Source organism: Pundamilia nyererei, unplaced genomic scaffold (assembly GCF_000239375.1).
Source record: "Pundamilia nyererei isolate P.nyererei 1_Seehausen unplaced genomic scaffold, PunNye1.0 scaffold00229, whole genome shotgun sequence".
Taxonomy (NCBI): Eukaryota; Metazoa; Chordata; class Actinopteri; order Cichliformes; family Cichlidae; genus Pundamilia; species Pundamilia nyererei.
Window position 1 is genome coordinate 706,007 of NW_005187630.1, and position 17,704 is coordinate 723,710.

Consider the following 17,704-nt stretch of genomic DNA (forward strand, 5'->3'; position numbering starts at 1 on the left):
ACACTCAACCAACGTGGAGACAGACATAGAGAGACACTGTACACACAATCACACTCCAAGCGTACTCTAAGAACTGAGTCTAGGTACCCTTGTCCCTGGAGGGGGAAACTGCACCCAGACCCAGGTGGTGTTAGCATAATGCCAGCATACAACTATACTATTAGAGGAACATCGCCAGAACACACAAAAACAAGAACAAGACAATATATAAAAGTTGAAGTTCAGGCTCAGCTTTGGAGAACAATTCATGTAAAACAATTGTACTCCAGTTCTGAAACCTTTCATTTGAAAGCCTGTGTTTGCTCCGGAAGATCCTCTGGGTGTGGACCCTTTTGCTGCTGCTGGCACAGTGACTAGTTATGCAGAGACAGAGGCATATGAGATAGAAACAGCTGCAACTTATGCATCCGTGTTCCTTGACTGCAGCTCTTCCTCATGATAAAGGCTGCATAGCCGTCACCTCTGCCGTCCCAAATATCCTTCCAGGTGCTCTTGGTTCGTGAGCCAAAGCCAACCAGCTGATCATCCTCAGAGGCATCTGCAGCAACACTCACTCTGCTGGTCTTGCAGTTCAGAAGAGTCTTTCTCTGTAAAGCTGAGGGCATACTGTACAAATGAATGCAAGCTCTCCTTGCCATGCCCTTCTTCCACAGAGGTCCCTGCAGCCTCTTCCTTCTGGAGATCTTTGATCAGGTACATGGTGTACCCGACATCATTCTCCAGAAGCCACCGGAAAGATTTCCCTTTATACTTTCCAAACTGCAGGATGTACTCTCTCCCGCGATATATATATCTATCTATTTTAGGCCATATCGCCCAGCCCTTGTCCATTGCATCGCAAATGATATTGCAACACATCTGTTATCTTTAAAATACACCTGAAAATTTATTCTGTTCGTTTATTCTCATTTCAAACAACATTTCTTATCTTTGATCAGTGACCAAGGAGCCGATGGTGCTCTTCGGGCTCGATCTCCTCCATGCCTCTTTCATGCCCTGGGGGACGGGGCTAATGCTCCCCACACCCCCTAACAGATCGTTACATGGAGAAACCTTTTGAATACAAGTGCGCTCATCCATACAGATGCGCACACAGGTGTTCACAGACAAACTACACCTTTCTTGGCTGCTACCTCAAAGCACATTGTGCACTGTCAAACTTGGGTGCTGCACAATAACATTCAATATTTAGTGTTTACTGTTATTTACACTTAGCTAGATTATTGCAATGGTGTGGTGTTTATTATGTTCCTCTCTTTTTTTGCTTGTTTTCTCTTCCCCCCTTTCTCTCAACAGGTGATCCAGGTGAGTTTTTTTTTCTTCCTTTCTTTTAAGTCCCCTTTCTCACCGTCCCTCTTCCCCTCTGTTTTTCTTTACACCCCTCTTTTGTTCTCTCTTACCTATCCCTCAGTCATGTCTGTCCCATCTGTAACAACTGAAAAATAAAAATAATCATAATAACAACAACAACAAAAAGGTCAAATGGACCAATATGGCAGAGCCGTGATGATCCACTTGGTAAAGTAAATCTGTTGGGCATCCTTCTTGGCCTTCAGACAATAATTCTGATGGCTAAAGACCCAAACGGGACAGGCAAAAAAAAAAAAAAAAAAAAAAAAAAAAAAAAAACATAAACAAGGATCGCTGAGATCTGTTGCAAGCGAAATTTAAAAGAAAAAAAAAGCCGTATCTCAAACTCGCAAGAGCACCAGAAGACCATAGTGGCCAAAAATATATTACATCTGTAGTGGTTTAGCACTACCATAGAAAATGAATGGAAAACTGTTTGGGGCCGTTTAGTTAAGCAATCCCAACCTCCCATGCAGGAGGCCTGGTTTTGATTCCCAGCCAGTGCAAGAGTGTTTACACCAGTATAAAACACCTGTGTTTTTAGTGGATGGCCGACGCTAGCACCATTGACCAACAATGGGCCTTCAGGTCTGTGTCATAATCATTAATATGCAAATTATCATGATCATTGATCAATGGCCATGAGTACTACTCACCAAGAGTTGAACAATGGCTCCAGTCACAGCATTGTAAGATGGTGAACAATGTACTCTTAGATTCAGACTCTTAAAAATATTCAGCAGTCGATCAAAAACACAAGAAAACCATGAATCAACATGCTCTGCTTTAACTTTACCTGATGCTGCTGAAGTAGAGTTTTTATTAGAAACACAGAAATTCTTTTGTCATGGTTTGCTGTATGGGAGGCAGGATGAAGGAACCAAATGCAGAACTCTGAGACACTAGGGTGAACTAAAAGAGGCAGCTTTATTGCGCTGTAGCAGAAAACGCCATAAAATAAACTTGCAACAAACTAACGTGAAAACTGGAAACTAAAACTAAACACTGGGAAGCTACAAAACTGGAAACGACAGACTAGGAACAAAGATAACAGTGAGTACTTGGGGACGGGGGAAAAAAAACAAAAAAAAAAAAACAACACAGAACAACACAGATGTGGACCCTGAGACAGAGGCATGAACTGTGGGACAGGAAAAATAAGTGGAGTAGACATAATACGGACACAGGGATGGCACATTGTTGTTCTAGCTTCTAGTTTCAAAAGAACTAAAACCATTAATAACAATACCCAAGAAATATAAATTAAACACAAAACACTGGGTCACACCCAGGACCATGATATTGGCATAAAAAGTTTACATTTCTTCGGCATTGAACAGCAGAAATTAGGATCTCTTGTCGGAGGTGATTTCTTTCTGTTCTTGAAGTACACAGAGAGAGAAAGAGCTGTGCACGAAGTGCGATTTTATCGTGGTGGAAGCAAAACGGCAAAAGTAAGAGTGAATTAATGATGATATTTATCAAATGTGAAGCTTAGTTTGGATCTTTTGCTGCTGGTTCAGTTAATTTTGGTTGTAGAGCGATAAAAACCTGCAGCTCAGAATCTGTGAGATGTCAGCTTTCAGCCTCCAGTGTGTCTGCGTACGTGCCGTCGGGTGAGAACGCAAACATCTTATAGATTCTGATGCATCGGGTCCGCACTCTCCTTTTACGTCTTTGTGTGGAATCCATTTACCTGCTCTCGTTTGCCGTTTTACCTGTTTAGTGGTTGTTGAAATAGTTTTGTGAGCTTTAACCAGAGATTTGGCATTTTTGGCAAAACACGCATGTAAAAATCGATCCAGAATTTAATGAATCAATATCGCTTTATTCAAATTAAGAGATTTAAAATCAGAAAATCAATTATTTAAACCCACCCCTATGAAACAGGTTGTACAGTCAGACAGAAACATGACTGCTTGACTTTTAATATAAATAAAACAAAGGCTATAAAGATACAAACTGTGAGACCCCTCTAGAGAAAACATGGTTGAAATAATATATAAGATTTAAAGCCAGCACTCACAACTTGCTTAAATCAACTTTTTCAAAACACTGTATGCTTACCTGATGGTAAGCATACAGTGTAATATAAACATGTAGGTGAACTTTTTGCTGTGCTCCATTTAGGATCCCAGACTGTATCCTTGGTGAAAATCTATCGTGGGATGCCTGGAAAACGACTCCTGCTATTGTTGCTAGGGCCTTAAACCCACTAAAATAGTAGCATTATTGTGAAACTTGACCTGTTGCACTGCCTGAGGCGATTTGTGGGAGTTCACCTCTGAGCATCATCCATTGATCAGCACTTTCTGCCAGCTTCTCTGCTGCCTTCTCAGTGGTTGATCAGGCGACCCTGAAGAGGCTCCATGCTTATAAGTCCTGTTGTATACATTCTGCTAATCGCACTAAGCAACACATACGAGAGCACTGCGGGAGCAAAATATCACAACCCACAGAGCTGCTGAACAGAGTGGAAAAGAGTCCTAAACCATTTTTACCTGGCCACAGGCCCCAACAACGTCCCACTTTTCAAGCCATCCATGCTGAAGGTGTGGCGCATAGAGAGAGTGCATATTCCTTATGGTTAGCTGAGTGACCCTGAACTTTCCGAGGGTGTAATGTTTCGGTATGGTGGGACTCTGTAGCTAAACTATGTTCCTGGCGAAGGCGCTAAGCACCCCATCTGGATTCCCTTCCGATGCACTTCACAGCTGGAGGGTTACCATTTTCACCAGGCCCAGTGGATCACCGGGACTCATGTATCCACTGAATTATTCCAGGCCCAGGGCATGACAGGGGTGGCACGATGGAACTACCAAAGACTGGTGGACCGTAAGCAGTCGGCTGTCATTCTCCCTTCTGTTTTTGATCCAGCTCTAGTGGTAGAGTTGAATGCAGCCTCCAGGAGAGTGACCGGTCAGGAGAAGTACCCTGCACTTCACCTCTCTGACAGACACTGGAGAGCGATTTGGGCTTGAATACAGAGAGCCAGGCTGCCGTCCAGTCCCTTTAAACTGGGACAAACACAAAACCCAGAAGGTGAACTGGGTGCCCTTCAGGCCCCATCTTCTGTACAAAAACCTGTCTCTGCCCAACTTCAGGTTCCAGCATTGGGACCCTTCTCCAGCTAGCCGTGGCATTACATGCATCAGCACCACCTGTGACCCACCCATTTTCTGCTAGTGTGCTTTTAAAGCAGGAGATACCATCAGAAGACATCCAGCAACCTACAGCCATGTGAAAGTTAACATATTAGTATTGTCAAACAATTTGGCATTATTATTATTATTACATGATATGAGCAACCACTGAACTATTACTATTGTTTCCCAGAAAGCTCTACTTTTGTCGATGTAGTCCTCGTCATCGAGTGCTCGCACTGGACCCATAAAGACAGGTGGACGGATTTTTGTGCTGGACCACACACGCTAGACACGACCCATGAAAGAGACAATAGATTACTTTCTGCAAAAGCACCACGGGAAGAAAAACCTTGTGGATCAAGATTATGCAAACATGGTCCATTGTTCTGCTACAGATCCCAACGGCTTGCTGCACCGCACATGTAAGCTACACATATCCCGTTATGTGAAACACTTGGCTAAGCTTCTAAACACTTCTTTGAACACAAGCCCAGAAAAACTTCTGCAGACTCAGCAACTGTGGCACTCTTTAACTGAAGGGAGTGAGACAACCAGTGTTCCTGTGGTCACCATGGAGCCAGCTTACTTAAACCCACCTCCTCCTGCCCTGTCTACACCTCTGACACAAGACTCAATAGAGAAGATGGTGGAACGCATCTTAGAGAATCAACAGCAGGAGCAACCTGAGGAAGGAAGGCAGAAAGATTTGTCTTGCCTGTGGACAGCCCAAGTCCCAGTATGAGACAGATGGATCTTCCATCCACTATTTTTTTTACCATCGAGGGCCTGTGCCGTATTTCTATTGTTCAAAGAAGATACATCAAAGTTATGCTGCTGAGGGAATCAGTAACCCTAAAATGCCCTTTGAAGAATTTGTTCAGACAGAATTTTTCCAGAGGGAACCGGACGCTACCTCTGCAGATTCAGCCACAGGGACCAAATAGTCCACACATTCATACGGGCTTCCCTGAAGTGGCAGGAAAACTATATTTGCTGCGTGAAGCTTGTGGATCAAGATTATGCAGACATGGTCCATCGCTCTGCTACAGATCCCAACAGCTTGCTGCATCCCACATCCAAGGTGCACGTATCCCGGTATGTGAAGCACTTGGCTAAACTTCTCAACACCAATTCATCTTTGAACATAAGCCCAGAAAAACTTCTGGAGACTCAGCAGCTGGGGCACTCTTTAACTGAAGGCAGTGAAACAACTAGTGTCCCTGTAGTCACCATAAAGCCTGCCGTCTTTAACCCGCCTCCTCCTGCCCTGTCTACACCACTGACACAAGTCTCAATAGAGAAGATTGTGGAGGGCATCTTGGAAAGGCAGCAGCAGCCTGAGGGGAAAAAGGCAGACAAAGACTTGTCTTGCCTGTGGACAGCCCAAGTCTCAATATGAGACAGATGGATCCACCGTCCATTATTTTTACCAGAGAGGGCCTGTGCGCTATTCCTATTGTTCCAACAAGGTGCATCAAAGTTATGCTGCTGAGGGAATCTGTAACCCTAAAATGACCTTTGAAGAATTCGCTCAGACAGAATTTTTCCAGAGGGAACCGGATGCTACCAAGAAGAGGGAGAAGAGAAGGATGGAGGAAAAGCAGATTCAGCCACAGGGACCTGAAACAGGGACCAAATAGTCCACACATTCATACGGGCTTCGCTGGAGTGGCAGGAAAACTATATTTGCTGCCCTTTGAAAGTGTACTCTATACAGAGACAAAGGCGTGGACAAGGAAATGACCTGGAAGGAGTTTCAGGAGTCTGCTTTCTATGAGGCAGAGAGACTTAGATGGAAGAAGAAAAAAAAAAAAAGGAAAAGAAATGAGGAAGAAACAGTTGACACTGTACCTAAGAGTTTTTTTTCTCTAGTTACATTTCTTTTGTTTATATAAATAACATTGTAAATGTAAAAAAGTAAATTGTTTTCTGCAAAAGTATCACTCTTCTTTATAACCTGTTAGAGTTCACCTACATGTTTATATAACTGTATGCTTACCATCAGGTAATCTGTTTTAAAAATAAATAAAAAAATAAATTGTTAGTGCTGCCCTTAAATCTTGTACATTATTTCTAAGTCACGTCATGTAATGATATCACACTTTCTCTAGAGGGGTCTCACAGCTTTTATCTTCATAACCTTCTGTTTGATTTATATTATTAGAAACACGACTGCTTGTCTTTTATCTGTGTGACTGTACAGCCTATGTCAGACATGTCCACCAGACAGAAGAATCAATTCAGGACAATGTCTGAAGTTATCTTTAATACATGCAGCGAACAGCTGGAGATGGTCCAGACACTTTGGCTGTCACACACAACGCGCTCTGTTTAGACCCAGACCAAACAATATTGTTTGACTGATGGCCTTAATATAAAGACTTAGGACTTTATGTTTCCCAATTTTTGCTTTAAGTTATTTTGTTATTTACACAATAATGTAAATAACCTAATAATTATCCTTATTGCTGTTTTAGAGGAGCGGTGCTTCAAAGGATAGTTGCAGATTTCTGTCAGAATCTGCAGATTATACAGAACAAATAAAATGTTCACGTTTCTCCAACGTTGTCTTCCCAACAGTTTCACTGACATCTACACTGGATGGCCAGGAAGCGTTCGCAATGTCTTATCGGGCGCTTCTCCGGAGCTGATAATTGGCATCCGTCTTGTGTCAGTGACATAAAAGACGGATTTAATGCGACATGACCGTTCAAACAGCAGTCGCTTTCTAAAACATCGGATATGTATCGGATTCAGTACCACATATGAAAGTGACCCAGATCGGATTTGTGCCGTTCACACTGTCATACCATGATCGATATGGGTCGCATTGGGTCCAAAAATAAAAAAATAAAAAATTTCCCTTCCTCTGTAACTGCCCAATGTTCCCCTGTCCTTGTGCTTCATGCCTCAGAGTCCCAGACACAGTCTGTGGCATGGAGGTATGCCAGGTGAGCTCATACTTGTGGTGCATGAGTTCGTCGATTTGGTTTGCCATGTTTGCTGGAGATTTGTCAGTCCACCTCAGCTCATCTGTAAAGACTTGCAGATGGCCTTTTTGGATGTTAGAAAAGTTCGGTAAACCTTTTGGACAGTTTCTCCAGCCATCGTGGATTGTCAGCACACCAGTTCTTGTCAGTCATGAGGATAGGATGTAATACTGACCAGTGGTGCCAACAATTGGCCTGCCCACACCAGCAGAGACCACTTGTAGACGAAAGCAACCATGGAGTCATGGCAAGATGTATTTGTTTCTTAACCTGACAATGATAACACACTCTGGTTTCCATATAAAGAAGGGGTGGAGCTGGAAGAAATTTGGAGATGGTAGGTCAGCCACTCAGGTTGTGGAGGGAGACGCCGGAGTGAAGTGGCGTTCCCTTGGAGTTACGCACTGGTTGAGACCCCGGCCACAGTCCAAGATCCTGAAGCTCAGTCTTCATCCACAGCTTCTGGTGTGAAGAGAAAGTCCAGCTGCTGAGGTCATGCTTATAACCAGCCATAGCTGGCTGAACTGAAGGAGCTAAAATTTAAACATAAATATTTGAAAAGTAGTGTTACTCTTACATTGTTTCTCTTAGAATACATAAAAAAATATATATAAAATTTTTAAAAATCAGCGTTACAGCAGCATCACTAGTGCTAAAAATCTAGGAACTTTTCACGTGCTGTACATGCTCACCTTCTGTCCACAAAGTGCTCACTTTTGAAAACAGCAGTGAAGATGTGCAAGCAGCATCTGTACTGGGTCCTGAAAAAAAAAAAAGAATGCAGTCTCTCTGTAATTAATTTGTGCAAATTCTGAGCGAGATGAAAAGATGAGAAAATGTAAAAGTGATTTTGAATAATTAATGATCTATGCATTAAGCAGATGTTTAAGTGAACATCAACCATAAATGAAAATGGAGAGAGACCGGGATTTGACTCAGGCCTGATTGAGCATGCATCAAGACAGGTTCATTCGTCATTTTCATCATGCCATTTTACCACAGCTGATTAAATCTAACCGCCTTTACCCAAGCGATAGAAGCTTCCTTAAACAAATCAAGTAAATGAAATCACAGTGGACACTTCTGTTACCTTTAAAATACACCTGAAAAGTTAATCTGTTGGTTTACTCTCATTACAAACAACGTTTCTTACTTTTGATGAATGAACAAGGATTGCTGAGATCTGTTTCAGGTGGTACATAAGTTGTCTTGTTTCCTGAAATTTAAAAGTGCCGCATCTCAAACTCACAACAGCACAAGAAGGATCACGATGGTTAAAAATATGACACCTGAAGTTTAGCACTACCATAGAGAATGAAAAGGAAACCGTTTAGGCCTGTTGAGCTAAACAATCCCAAGCTCCCACGCGGGAGGCCTGGGTTTTATTCCCAGCCACTGCAAAAGTTCCTAGCGCGCAATAAGCAAGCAATACTTTAACTTCAACCCAGTAACTCCTAATACGCTGGGACTCATCTTAATGGTCGTGCATCATAACAGTTTCCTGATTCTTTTCAAAAGATTCACTTTTTATATTTATCTTTCTGAGAAATCCTTTCATGTCCTTATTGATACAGCCCATATCAAAGTACATTTTGTGTGAATTAAAAAGCGTAGACTAAAGCAACGTCTACAAATTCATTGTTCTCTCTCACTGACAGTCCAAAATACAAAAGACTAAACGTGTTAAATGTCATGTTGTAAAAGATAATTGCAGTGTTGTAAAGATAATACTCTAACAAAATGTTTTATCTTATAACCATATTCAGTCAGTCAAGTTTACCAAACTTTACCATGAGGGATGTGACATTCAGTAACTTGGAAATTCTATTGTGACGACAAACGTTAGATCTGTTTAGTTAATTTGTTTCATTTAGTAGACTTTTGGTTATTGTACTTTCTCTCTAGCTTCTCTTCAGTTTTTCGGTTCACCTGTGTCCAGTCAGCTAATCATTTACCTCCGTTAATGAACACTTTCAAAAGCTTAGAGCTTCCAGATTCTCTGAGTAGTTGAGGATACCAGTATAAATCCTAGGGACACCTCAGTTTTGTTCTGTACCCAACTGAAGTAGGATCCAAGGAAGAAATGTAGTATGACGTTTGCCATTTAAGATTCATCAGGCATTGGTACAGTAGTGAGCACTTTCTGAAAGGTGTTCATTGTCTTGTGACTGACTGTGTTGTTAGCCAATTTCAGTTTCACATTCAGATCCACCCTTGCTCTTCACATACAGTTCCCAACACTGAGAGAGAACCCTAAACAACGTTCTACTGGACTGTGGGCCGTCCTCTGTTTTCTGTGCAAAAGTTGCTACAGCAAGCATTGGTGGTTCAGTGGTAGAATTCTCGCCTGCCACGCGGGAGGCCCGGGTTCGATTCCCGGCCAATGCAGGGCTTACTTTTCTTCCCTCCATCTATATATTTTTAAATCTGAATCTATAAAATGCACACCTTTAAAACTGCTTCTCTCTTAGTCAGAAATCAAACATTGACAGATGTTGTGCTACCTAGGGGTTAAAATGAAGTGTAAACCTATTGTAACATTACCCTAAAAGGTCCAGGGGATGACGGGGAAGTAACAAAAGGTGTCCAAATTGAAAAAAGGAGACAGGGAGGCAAATGGTTAAATTAAACTGAAAAAGAGGCAAGACGCTATCACCTTTTAGAGAAGGAAAACAACAAAACCCAGATGTTGGTCAATAAACTGAACAGTGAGTCAAAAAAAAAAAAAAAAAAAAAAAAAGGGGTTAGTCACCAAAACAGTCCTCTTCACAGAGCAGGGGAAACCAGTCACCATACGCACAGCTCACTAGCTACAAAAACCAACGAGGCTCTCTGGCACCCGCTGCATATGCAAAACCACCAGCATTGTGGAGGACCCCACACACCCCTAACATACAATCTTCAACCTTCTGGCAAGAGGTACCGGAGCAGTTGGGCCCTCACTGCCAGACAGCAAAACGGCTTCTTCCCCCAAGCCGTCAGACTCCTAAACAGATCAGTGACTGGACTCTCTCTCTCACACACACACACACACACACACACGTCAAGTCACTTTTATCACAACCCACTGTTGTTGTTGCGCTTTTCTATTGCACTGTCTTGTGTCAGCGTTATTCTGTTCTGTCTGGTGTTGTGCTGTTTCGTTTTTTGCACACTTACACTTTATGTAGTCCTTTGTTGATAGCCTGTTATATGTAGCACCATGGTCTTGGAGGACCGATGTCGCATTTCACTGTGTACTGCACGACTGCTCATGGTTAAAATGACAATAAAGCCACTTAATGTGGCACTAGAGCTCGCCTTAAGTACACTTAATTGCTAATTAGAGTCAGCTTAGGTAGCACCTAAGGCAGGAGAGATGGCAGGACACACCTACACGTTGTTCCAGACCATACTCCATACCAGTTGGTGGCGGTAATGCACCTTTCACTTGTTTGCCAACCGCCAATATAACTGTAAGAAAGAAAGAAAGACACACCCACACAAGGTCAGTTGGACAGGAGCCCCTGCAAGGGCCATAACACTATATTCTTATGTGAATAACTGGCCAGAGGGACCACTGTCTGTCTTCTGTGCAAAGGTTCCTGCAGCTATTCCCCATTGAAGTAGGATCCAAGTAATCGTTGGTTTTAACTTACATCGAGAAACTCGAGGTAGGCTGGCTACACTGAGCTGTGGTTTGTCGCACAAATAATATGACCCATTGGGAAAACCCTAATGTACAGGCAGTGAACCAGGTGGAAACAATTATACACACCGCTGCCTGTCGTCTCTTACCTAGGGTAACTCTGGAGAGAAATAAAGTCCAGCTACTCTACACGAAATTAGTTCTAGAGCCCAAGCTGTGTGTGATATTCAGTAACTTGGAAATTGTATTGTGACGACAAACACTGAATCTGTTTAGTTAATTGATTTTGTGTAGTAGACTTTGGTTATTGTGCTTTCTATCGAGCTTCCCTTAAGTTTTTTGGTTCATCTGTGTCCAATCAGCGAATCATTTACCTCAGTTAATGTACACCTTGAAAAGCGTTGTCGTCAGCTGATTTCCGTTTCACAGTCAGATCCACCCTTACTCTTCACACACAGGGCTGACAACAATGCTAAATGTGCTACTGGCCGGTGGGGCCGTCTCCTGTTTTCTATGCAAAAATCAGCTTATCTCCCAGTAGGATTAGCCTGATGGTGTTAAATGCACTGGAAGTTTGCTTCGTACATGCCGACTGGCCCAGAAAGCCCTCCATTTCCTGTGCGAAAGTTGCTGCAGCAAGCATTGGTGGTTCAGTGGTAGAATTCTCGCCTGCCACGCGGGAGGCCCGGGTTCGATTCCCGGCCAATGCAGTTCTTATTTTTCCGCTATATATGTGTAAATCTGTTATAGAATGCACCACTCTAAAACTGCTTCTCTGTTAGCCAAAAAACAAACATTGACAGATGTTGTGTCCCTAGTGTTAAAATGAAGTGTTTCAAGAAAGAAGACCTTAATCTATATACTTGCATGTGCAACTGGCCAGAGGGGCCACTGTCTATTTTCCCTGCAGAAGTTCCTACAGTAAGCAAATAACGGTGAGCGATAGAACAAATATACTTGATGTGGAAGTTTTTCCATGTACGATGGCAAACATGGCTTTATTGTAACCATGGGGTATAACAGGACTCAGGATCACTGGGTCTCAGCAGTCCTTTTAAGGGTTATCTGAGCAGGTCTTTGTCTAGCCTCTAACATCACTAAAATGTCAGCTGTTCCCCAGTTTTAGTTTCACAGTCAGAGTCACCCTTAGTCTCATAATCCTGAAATACAGAGAATGCTTGAACAATGTGACATACACGCGTGCCAGCCGGCTCACCCACTGTCTTCCGTGCAAAAGTTGCTGCAGCGAGCATTGGTGGTTCAGTGGTAGAATTCTCGCCTGCCACGCGGGAGGCCCAGGTTCGATTCCTGGCCAATGCAACTCTACTTTTTCTCCTGCTTTGTGTTATATTATATAAAGCATGTAGTACCCAATAATCTGGAGAGGCTAAGTTGTCGAGGCCCCTCTCTCTGACCTAAGGCCAACACGTCGGTTGTGTCTGATGACGATTTTGACCGAACATCCTGTGTCGCGCGACGCAATCTTTGCGGCGTGTCAGTTGGTCATGCAACTTTTGCAACTGTTTAAAAACTTGAGCTTGTGGAAAGAACTTTGCAAAAACCTTGACAAAGTACTGGCTTCTGGTTTTGTCTCTTTCCCCTCCTTATCAGCACACATGCCACAATATTGTCTGAGTAGCGACCCCTTTGGTTTGGTAGAATACTGCAGCGCCTTAGTGGCAGGTATAAATGGCTGCATCTGTGTGATGACAGCATGGCGGTGAGCAAAGCGACCTCTGCAGCTAAATGCTGCCTCAGCACATTTGCAAAGGTGCGAGGAGTGAGCTGATCTGTACTGTACTGATTATAGCACGAGAACATGTAGATTCATACACCTTTATTGGAGAACAACAACGAAACACCTGATGTGTTAGCCTGAACATCTAACACACTCTTACAGGGAGACACAACCTGAGGCAAAAACGTGTGTGGTGAGCTGTGGTTTCTGGCTCAGCTGCTGGGAGCAGTGGGAAGAATGGGTGTGGTTCTTTGGAGAAGTAGAAAAAACAGAATGTGACAGCATTGCATTATTTTTGTGCAGATGCCGTCCTCCAGATGTGGTGGTGTTTCCACGTTGTGTGGAGGAGGTCAGTGCCTTGGCAAAGGTCTGCCACAAGCACCGCCTTCCCATCATCCCTTTTGGCACTGGGACTGGCTTGGAGGGAGGGGTTGGAGCTATGAAGGTGAGATATTTGTGTGGTCATACTTTCTCCCACTTAGAACAGTTAACATCTTTAGTAACAACAATAACCAGCAGGATGTCATCTTGGTGATAACTGTCATAAGTCTTATTTCCTGTGTTTGTTTGTGTCATCATCCTTCAGGGGGGAGTGTGCTTCAGCTTAAGGAACATGGAACAGGTTCTGGATCTCCACCCAGAGGACTTTGATGTGACGGTGGAGCCTGGTGTGACTCGAAAGGCTCTCAATGCATACCTGCGAGACACAGGCCTCTGGTTTCCTGTTGGTCAGTCAGGATGTTCACAGGGATTCACACAGATGCATTAAGTCAACACTTTTGACATGAGTGTTCAGTTTATATAATATAATAATATAATGTGATGATAAAACCCCCAACTATGATGGTAGTGTTAAAAGGAATGATGAAGAATACCTAAATAATACTTCAATGCAGGATGTTTTTAGGGTTTTTTCACATGCACAGGAATCTTTGCTTCTCTGTAAACAAGTACAAGAGAGTAGGTAGCAGCCAGATCATTAACTGATCATCAGCAACTGTGAGCATGTGCTACAGGCCTCAGTTAGCATGTTAAAATATTAAAGTTCATGACAGCTGCCCTCTTATTCACAAGTGGTCACTGCAGTTGTCCCAAGTTGTAAATATCTGGGTTATACAAAGTTACTGTCAGATTACAGATGTGTCCTTTTTTAATAATTGACCCAACCCTGGTTATGTGCTTTGTCTCAGATCCTGGAGCTGATGCATCTCTGTGTGGTATGGCTGCCACCAGTGCATCAGGTACTAATGCAGTGCGTTATGGGACTATGAGGGAAAATGTTATAAACCTGGAGGTAGTGTTGGCTGATGGGAGCATCGTACACACTGCCGGGAAGGGCCGCCGTCCCAGGTACTCACCAGGCAAATGTGATGTATCGTTATGATCTTGAAAGCCTCTTACCTTTGCTTCTGTCTTGGTTTCTCTCCTCAGGAAGACGTCAGCTGGCTATAACTTGACAAACCTGTTTGTAGGCTCAGAGGGGACCCTGGGGATCATCACTAAGACCACATTATGCCTCTATGGCATCCCAGAGGCCATGGTGTCAGCGGTCTGCTCATTTCCTTCTGTCCAGGCTGCTGTAGACAGCACAGTGCAGACGCTACAAGCTGGAGTACCCATCGCTCGCATCGGTGAGCAGGAAACTTGGAAATAATGCAAAATAACGGCACACTGTGATGCAGAGGGCTCAATGTTAAGGGATAATTCTGGATTATTTTGAACTGTTAAATACGTATTTGCCTAATGATGTTAGCAAAATGCACTCAAAAACAAACATTTAAAACATTGCCAAAGTTTCACAGAATAAGGTCCGTGTATCAAACGTTGAGGATCCAGTACTCTAATGTAGAAAGTTCAAAATACTGTTTAAAGGTGAAAATGGTGAAAACATAACTGATCACTTAAATATTCCTTATTTATGTGTTTCTCTCAATTCTATTATTCCCATCATCATCTTCACTGTAAACGCATTGTTTCCTCTCTTAGCGTAAGCCTCAGTCGTGGAGAAAACAGACACTTAAAGATTTATAGACATAATGAGGAAGAGACAAAACTTTATTGCTCTTTTCAGAAACGCGAATTTTGCAGTGGTAGTGGTAAAACGGTCTGACCTCAGGGTCCAAACTCTGCTTCAGGTCCCAAAGTCAAACAAACACTGCGGCGTCACTGAGAGTTACAAACTTTAATAAAGTGATCAGTGTGTAACAATTAGGTTTAACATCCAGCCATCCATGAAAACAGGATTTATGAAGTTTAACGGAGTTCAAAGTTAGCAGGGATCAGCTCACTACTTTCCATCTAAACATAATATACTATGTTCTGACTGAGAGATTTCTGAAAAATTCAAACGTACAGTTCTGCTATCACTTCCAACATAAATGAAGACAAAAAACTAAACAGCAGTGACATTTGTAGGGTTACTGAAGTTGGACTAGCTGGTATATAATGATGTGCTACGTGATTGCTAGTGACACAGCTATGTTAGCATAATATAAACACAGTAATGCTGGAGGATGAACGCTAACTTTTTTCCACTCGTTAACGTGAGGGTTCCCGATGATTAGGGACAAATGCAATTACATGGCAGGATGCTGTAAACGGACCGAACTTCAGTCAGGAGAACAATAGAGATAATCCATCCACAATACGAGGTTAGTCATTCATATACTGCTGCATGGGCTGGGCTGTAGTTGCATTGTAAGGTTTTAAAAACTGAGCTTTAAAATGTATAGTGGTAATAAAACCCGAGAGAGGCCGACAGTGATCACTGACTGTTTTTAGAGGCTTGGTCAGATTAAATAGAACAAGATACAAAACATTAAAACATGTTAAAACACAGCAGCCTTAATAAACGCAGAGTAGTTTAGGACCTGGAGGCAGGGTTCATACAGCATCACTTAAAAACCGTATAGAATCCAGGAGGGAAGAATTTATCCTCAAACTAGAGATAAAAATGAGATCAATACCAATTATTGACAGCTGGAACCTACGCAGCAATGATGCAAGTGAATGACTTTAGATCATCTTACCTACATTTCCTTTAATCGTGTGTTTGTCCTGTGTGTGTGTGTGTGTGTGTGTGTGTGATCCAGAGTTTCTGGATGATGTGATGATTGATGCGTGCAACAGGTTCAGCTCTCTGTCCTACCCCGTGAACCCAACTCTGTTCCTGGAGTTCCACGGCTCAGAACAAAGCCTCGAGGAGCAGGTCAAAACAGCCGGTGTGTGTGTTTGCTGATATCAGACCAGATGTTCTGCCATTAGATAAAGCAGTTTCTGAAAGATATTGAGCTTTAGTGTTAGTTTCCCAGATATGGCCAGGATATGAAAAGTAAAGAGTCATGAAGTCAGTGAACCATTTGTAAACATTTCAGGGTCCTCAGTTTTGTTGTAGACTGTCGTAGATGTTAACAGTAGTCACAAATATTTGTCTGTGAGGGGATGTGTCCAACAAAGCTTATTATTATTTGTAAACTGGTTGGTCCATCCACTGGATCTCAGGACAGTGCTTCTGAAAACTGCTTAACAGTCACATAACAGTAGTGTTGTGGAAGTGGGAGCAGATTTTCTCTCTTTGGTTAAAGTTTGGATGTAATGTGATTTATTGAAAGCAAGCAAACTCCCATTGAAGGTCAGTGTGTGTGTTTCTACAGAGGACATCACTCAGAGTAACGGAGGGTCAGACTTTCAGTGGGCTCGAGATACGGAAACACGGAATCGGTTGTGGAAAGCTCGTCATGATGCCTGGTACGCTGCTCTGGCTCTCAGACCGGGCTGCAAGGTAAACAAAGTCACCTGCTTCAGAGACCGGACTTCAAGCATGATTTTCTCTGTAGGTCGATTATTTTCATTTCCATCAAACAATGTGGCATCCTTTCTTTCCTAACACATTACCCAGTCCATATCATTATAGACATCCAGCACCATTTTTTTCCATTGAGGCCTCAAAGTGTTCCTTTAATTTTTGAGCAGTGAACTAAACAGTGCGTGGTCGTATCTTATTGGCTACTGCAGTTCTTGTTTGTGTTTTGTTTGCTTGGTATCTTCAGGTTAGAGGGTCCCGCCCCTAATAGACTATGGAAAAGGGAAAAAAATGTGTGACAGTCTGTGCTGTGCCTTGTTTCTCTCCTCCTGTGCTGTTTCACCTCGTTTGTGGAATAAAGAGGTTTAATCATATTTTGACAGTTTGATTTAAAACCCACTGTGACAGAAAAGAGTGTAAGCGTCCAAACATTTATGGAGCTAACTGTACACTAAAACACCTTTCCTCGGCACTGACACTAAGGAAGGTAAAAAGAAGAAGGTGTATTACAGCGTGAGAGGGCTCTCGTGTTGGGCAGATGTAATATTGCTCCAAAGGGATTACACACAGCCTGCAGTGTGATATTATTATAACTTATCACTGCTGTGTGAAAACTCAGTACCATTCGAGTTGAGGTTGTTGGATATGTTGCCTTTTAATAGTGAGGCTTTGTGTGACAGCGCTGTGCTACACAAACACAGTCACTGCTCGGAGGCACTTTTATGTCTCACTTTATTAACGTTTTAAATCCTGAAGATTGCACAAGACACCTGCTTGATGCCTTTCCAATATCGTGACCTTATCTTCCCTGTGTGTGTGTGTGTGTGTGTGTGTGTGTGTGTGTGTGTGTGTGTGTGTGTGTGTGTGTGTGTGTGTGTGTGTGTGTGTAGGCCTACTCTACAGATGTGTGTGTTCCTCTGTCTCGACTGCCTCAAATTATTGTGGAGACAAAGGAGGACCTGATTGAGAACAGACTTACAGGTGAGCACACATCCACTTGACTTCACGCTGAAAGCGCACCCACAGCTGAATTTTACACCATGTTGTTCA

General features: G+C 42.8%; 1 protein-coding gene and 3 non-coding genes across 4 annotated transcripts in view; all 4 read left to right on the top strand.

Moving 5' to 3' along the window:
• The window catches only part of ldhd (lactate dehydrogenase D), a 46,711-nt gene that overhangs the window by 25,660 nt on the left and 3,347 nt on the right, over nt 1-17,704 (top strand). Inside the window, exons 3-9 of the mRNA XM_005748779.1 lie at nt 13,156-13,297; nt 13,439-13,580; nt 14,043-14,202; nt 14,284-14,483; nt 15,945-16,073; nt 16,506-16,633; nt 17,545-17,635. Coding sequence (XP_005748836.1) covers nt 13,156-13,297; nt 13,439-13,580; nt 14,043-14,202; nt 14,284-14,483; nt 15,945-16,073; nt 16,506-16,633; nt 17,545-17,635 — 992 coding nt within the window. The remainder of the gene's footprint in view (nt 1-13,155; nt 13,298-13,438; nt 13,581-14,042; nt 14,203-14,283; nt 14,484-15,944; nt 16,074-16,505; nt 16,634-17,544; nt 17,636-17,704) is intronic.
• On the top strand, nt 9,804-9,874 carry trnag-gcc (transfer RNA glycine (anticodon GCC)). Its single transcript has one exon. It is a non-coding gene; the product is annotated as a tRNA-Gly (tRNA).
• On the top strand, nt 11,754-11,824 carry trnag-gcc (transfer RNA glycine (anticodon GCC)). The gene has a single exon. It is a non-coding gene; the product is annotated as a tRNA-Gly (tRNA).
• On the top strand, nt 12,364-12,434 carry trnag-gcc (transfer RNA glycine (anticodon GCC)). Its single transcript has one exon. It is a non-coding gene; the product is annotated as a tRNA-Gly (tRNA).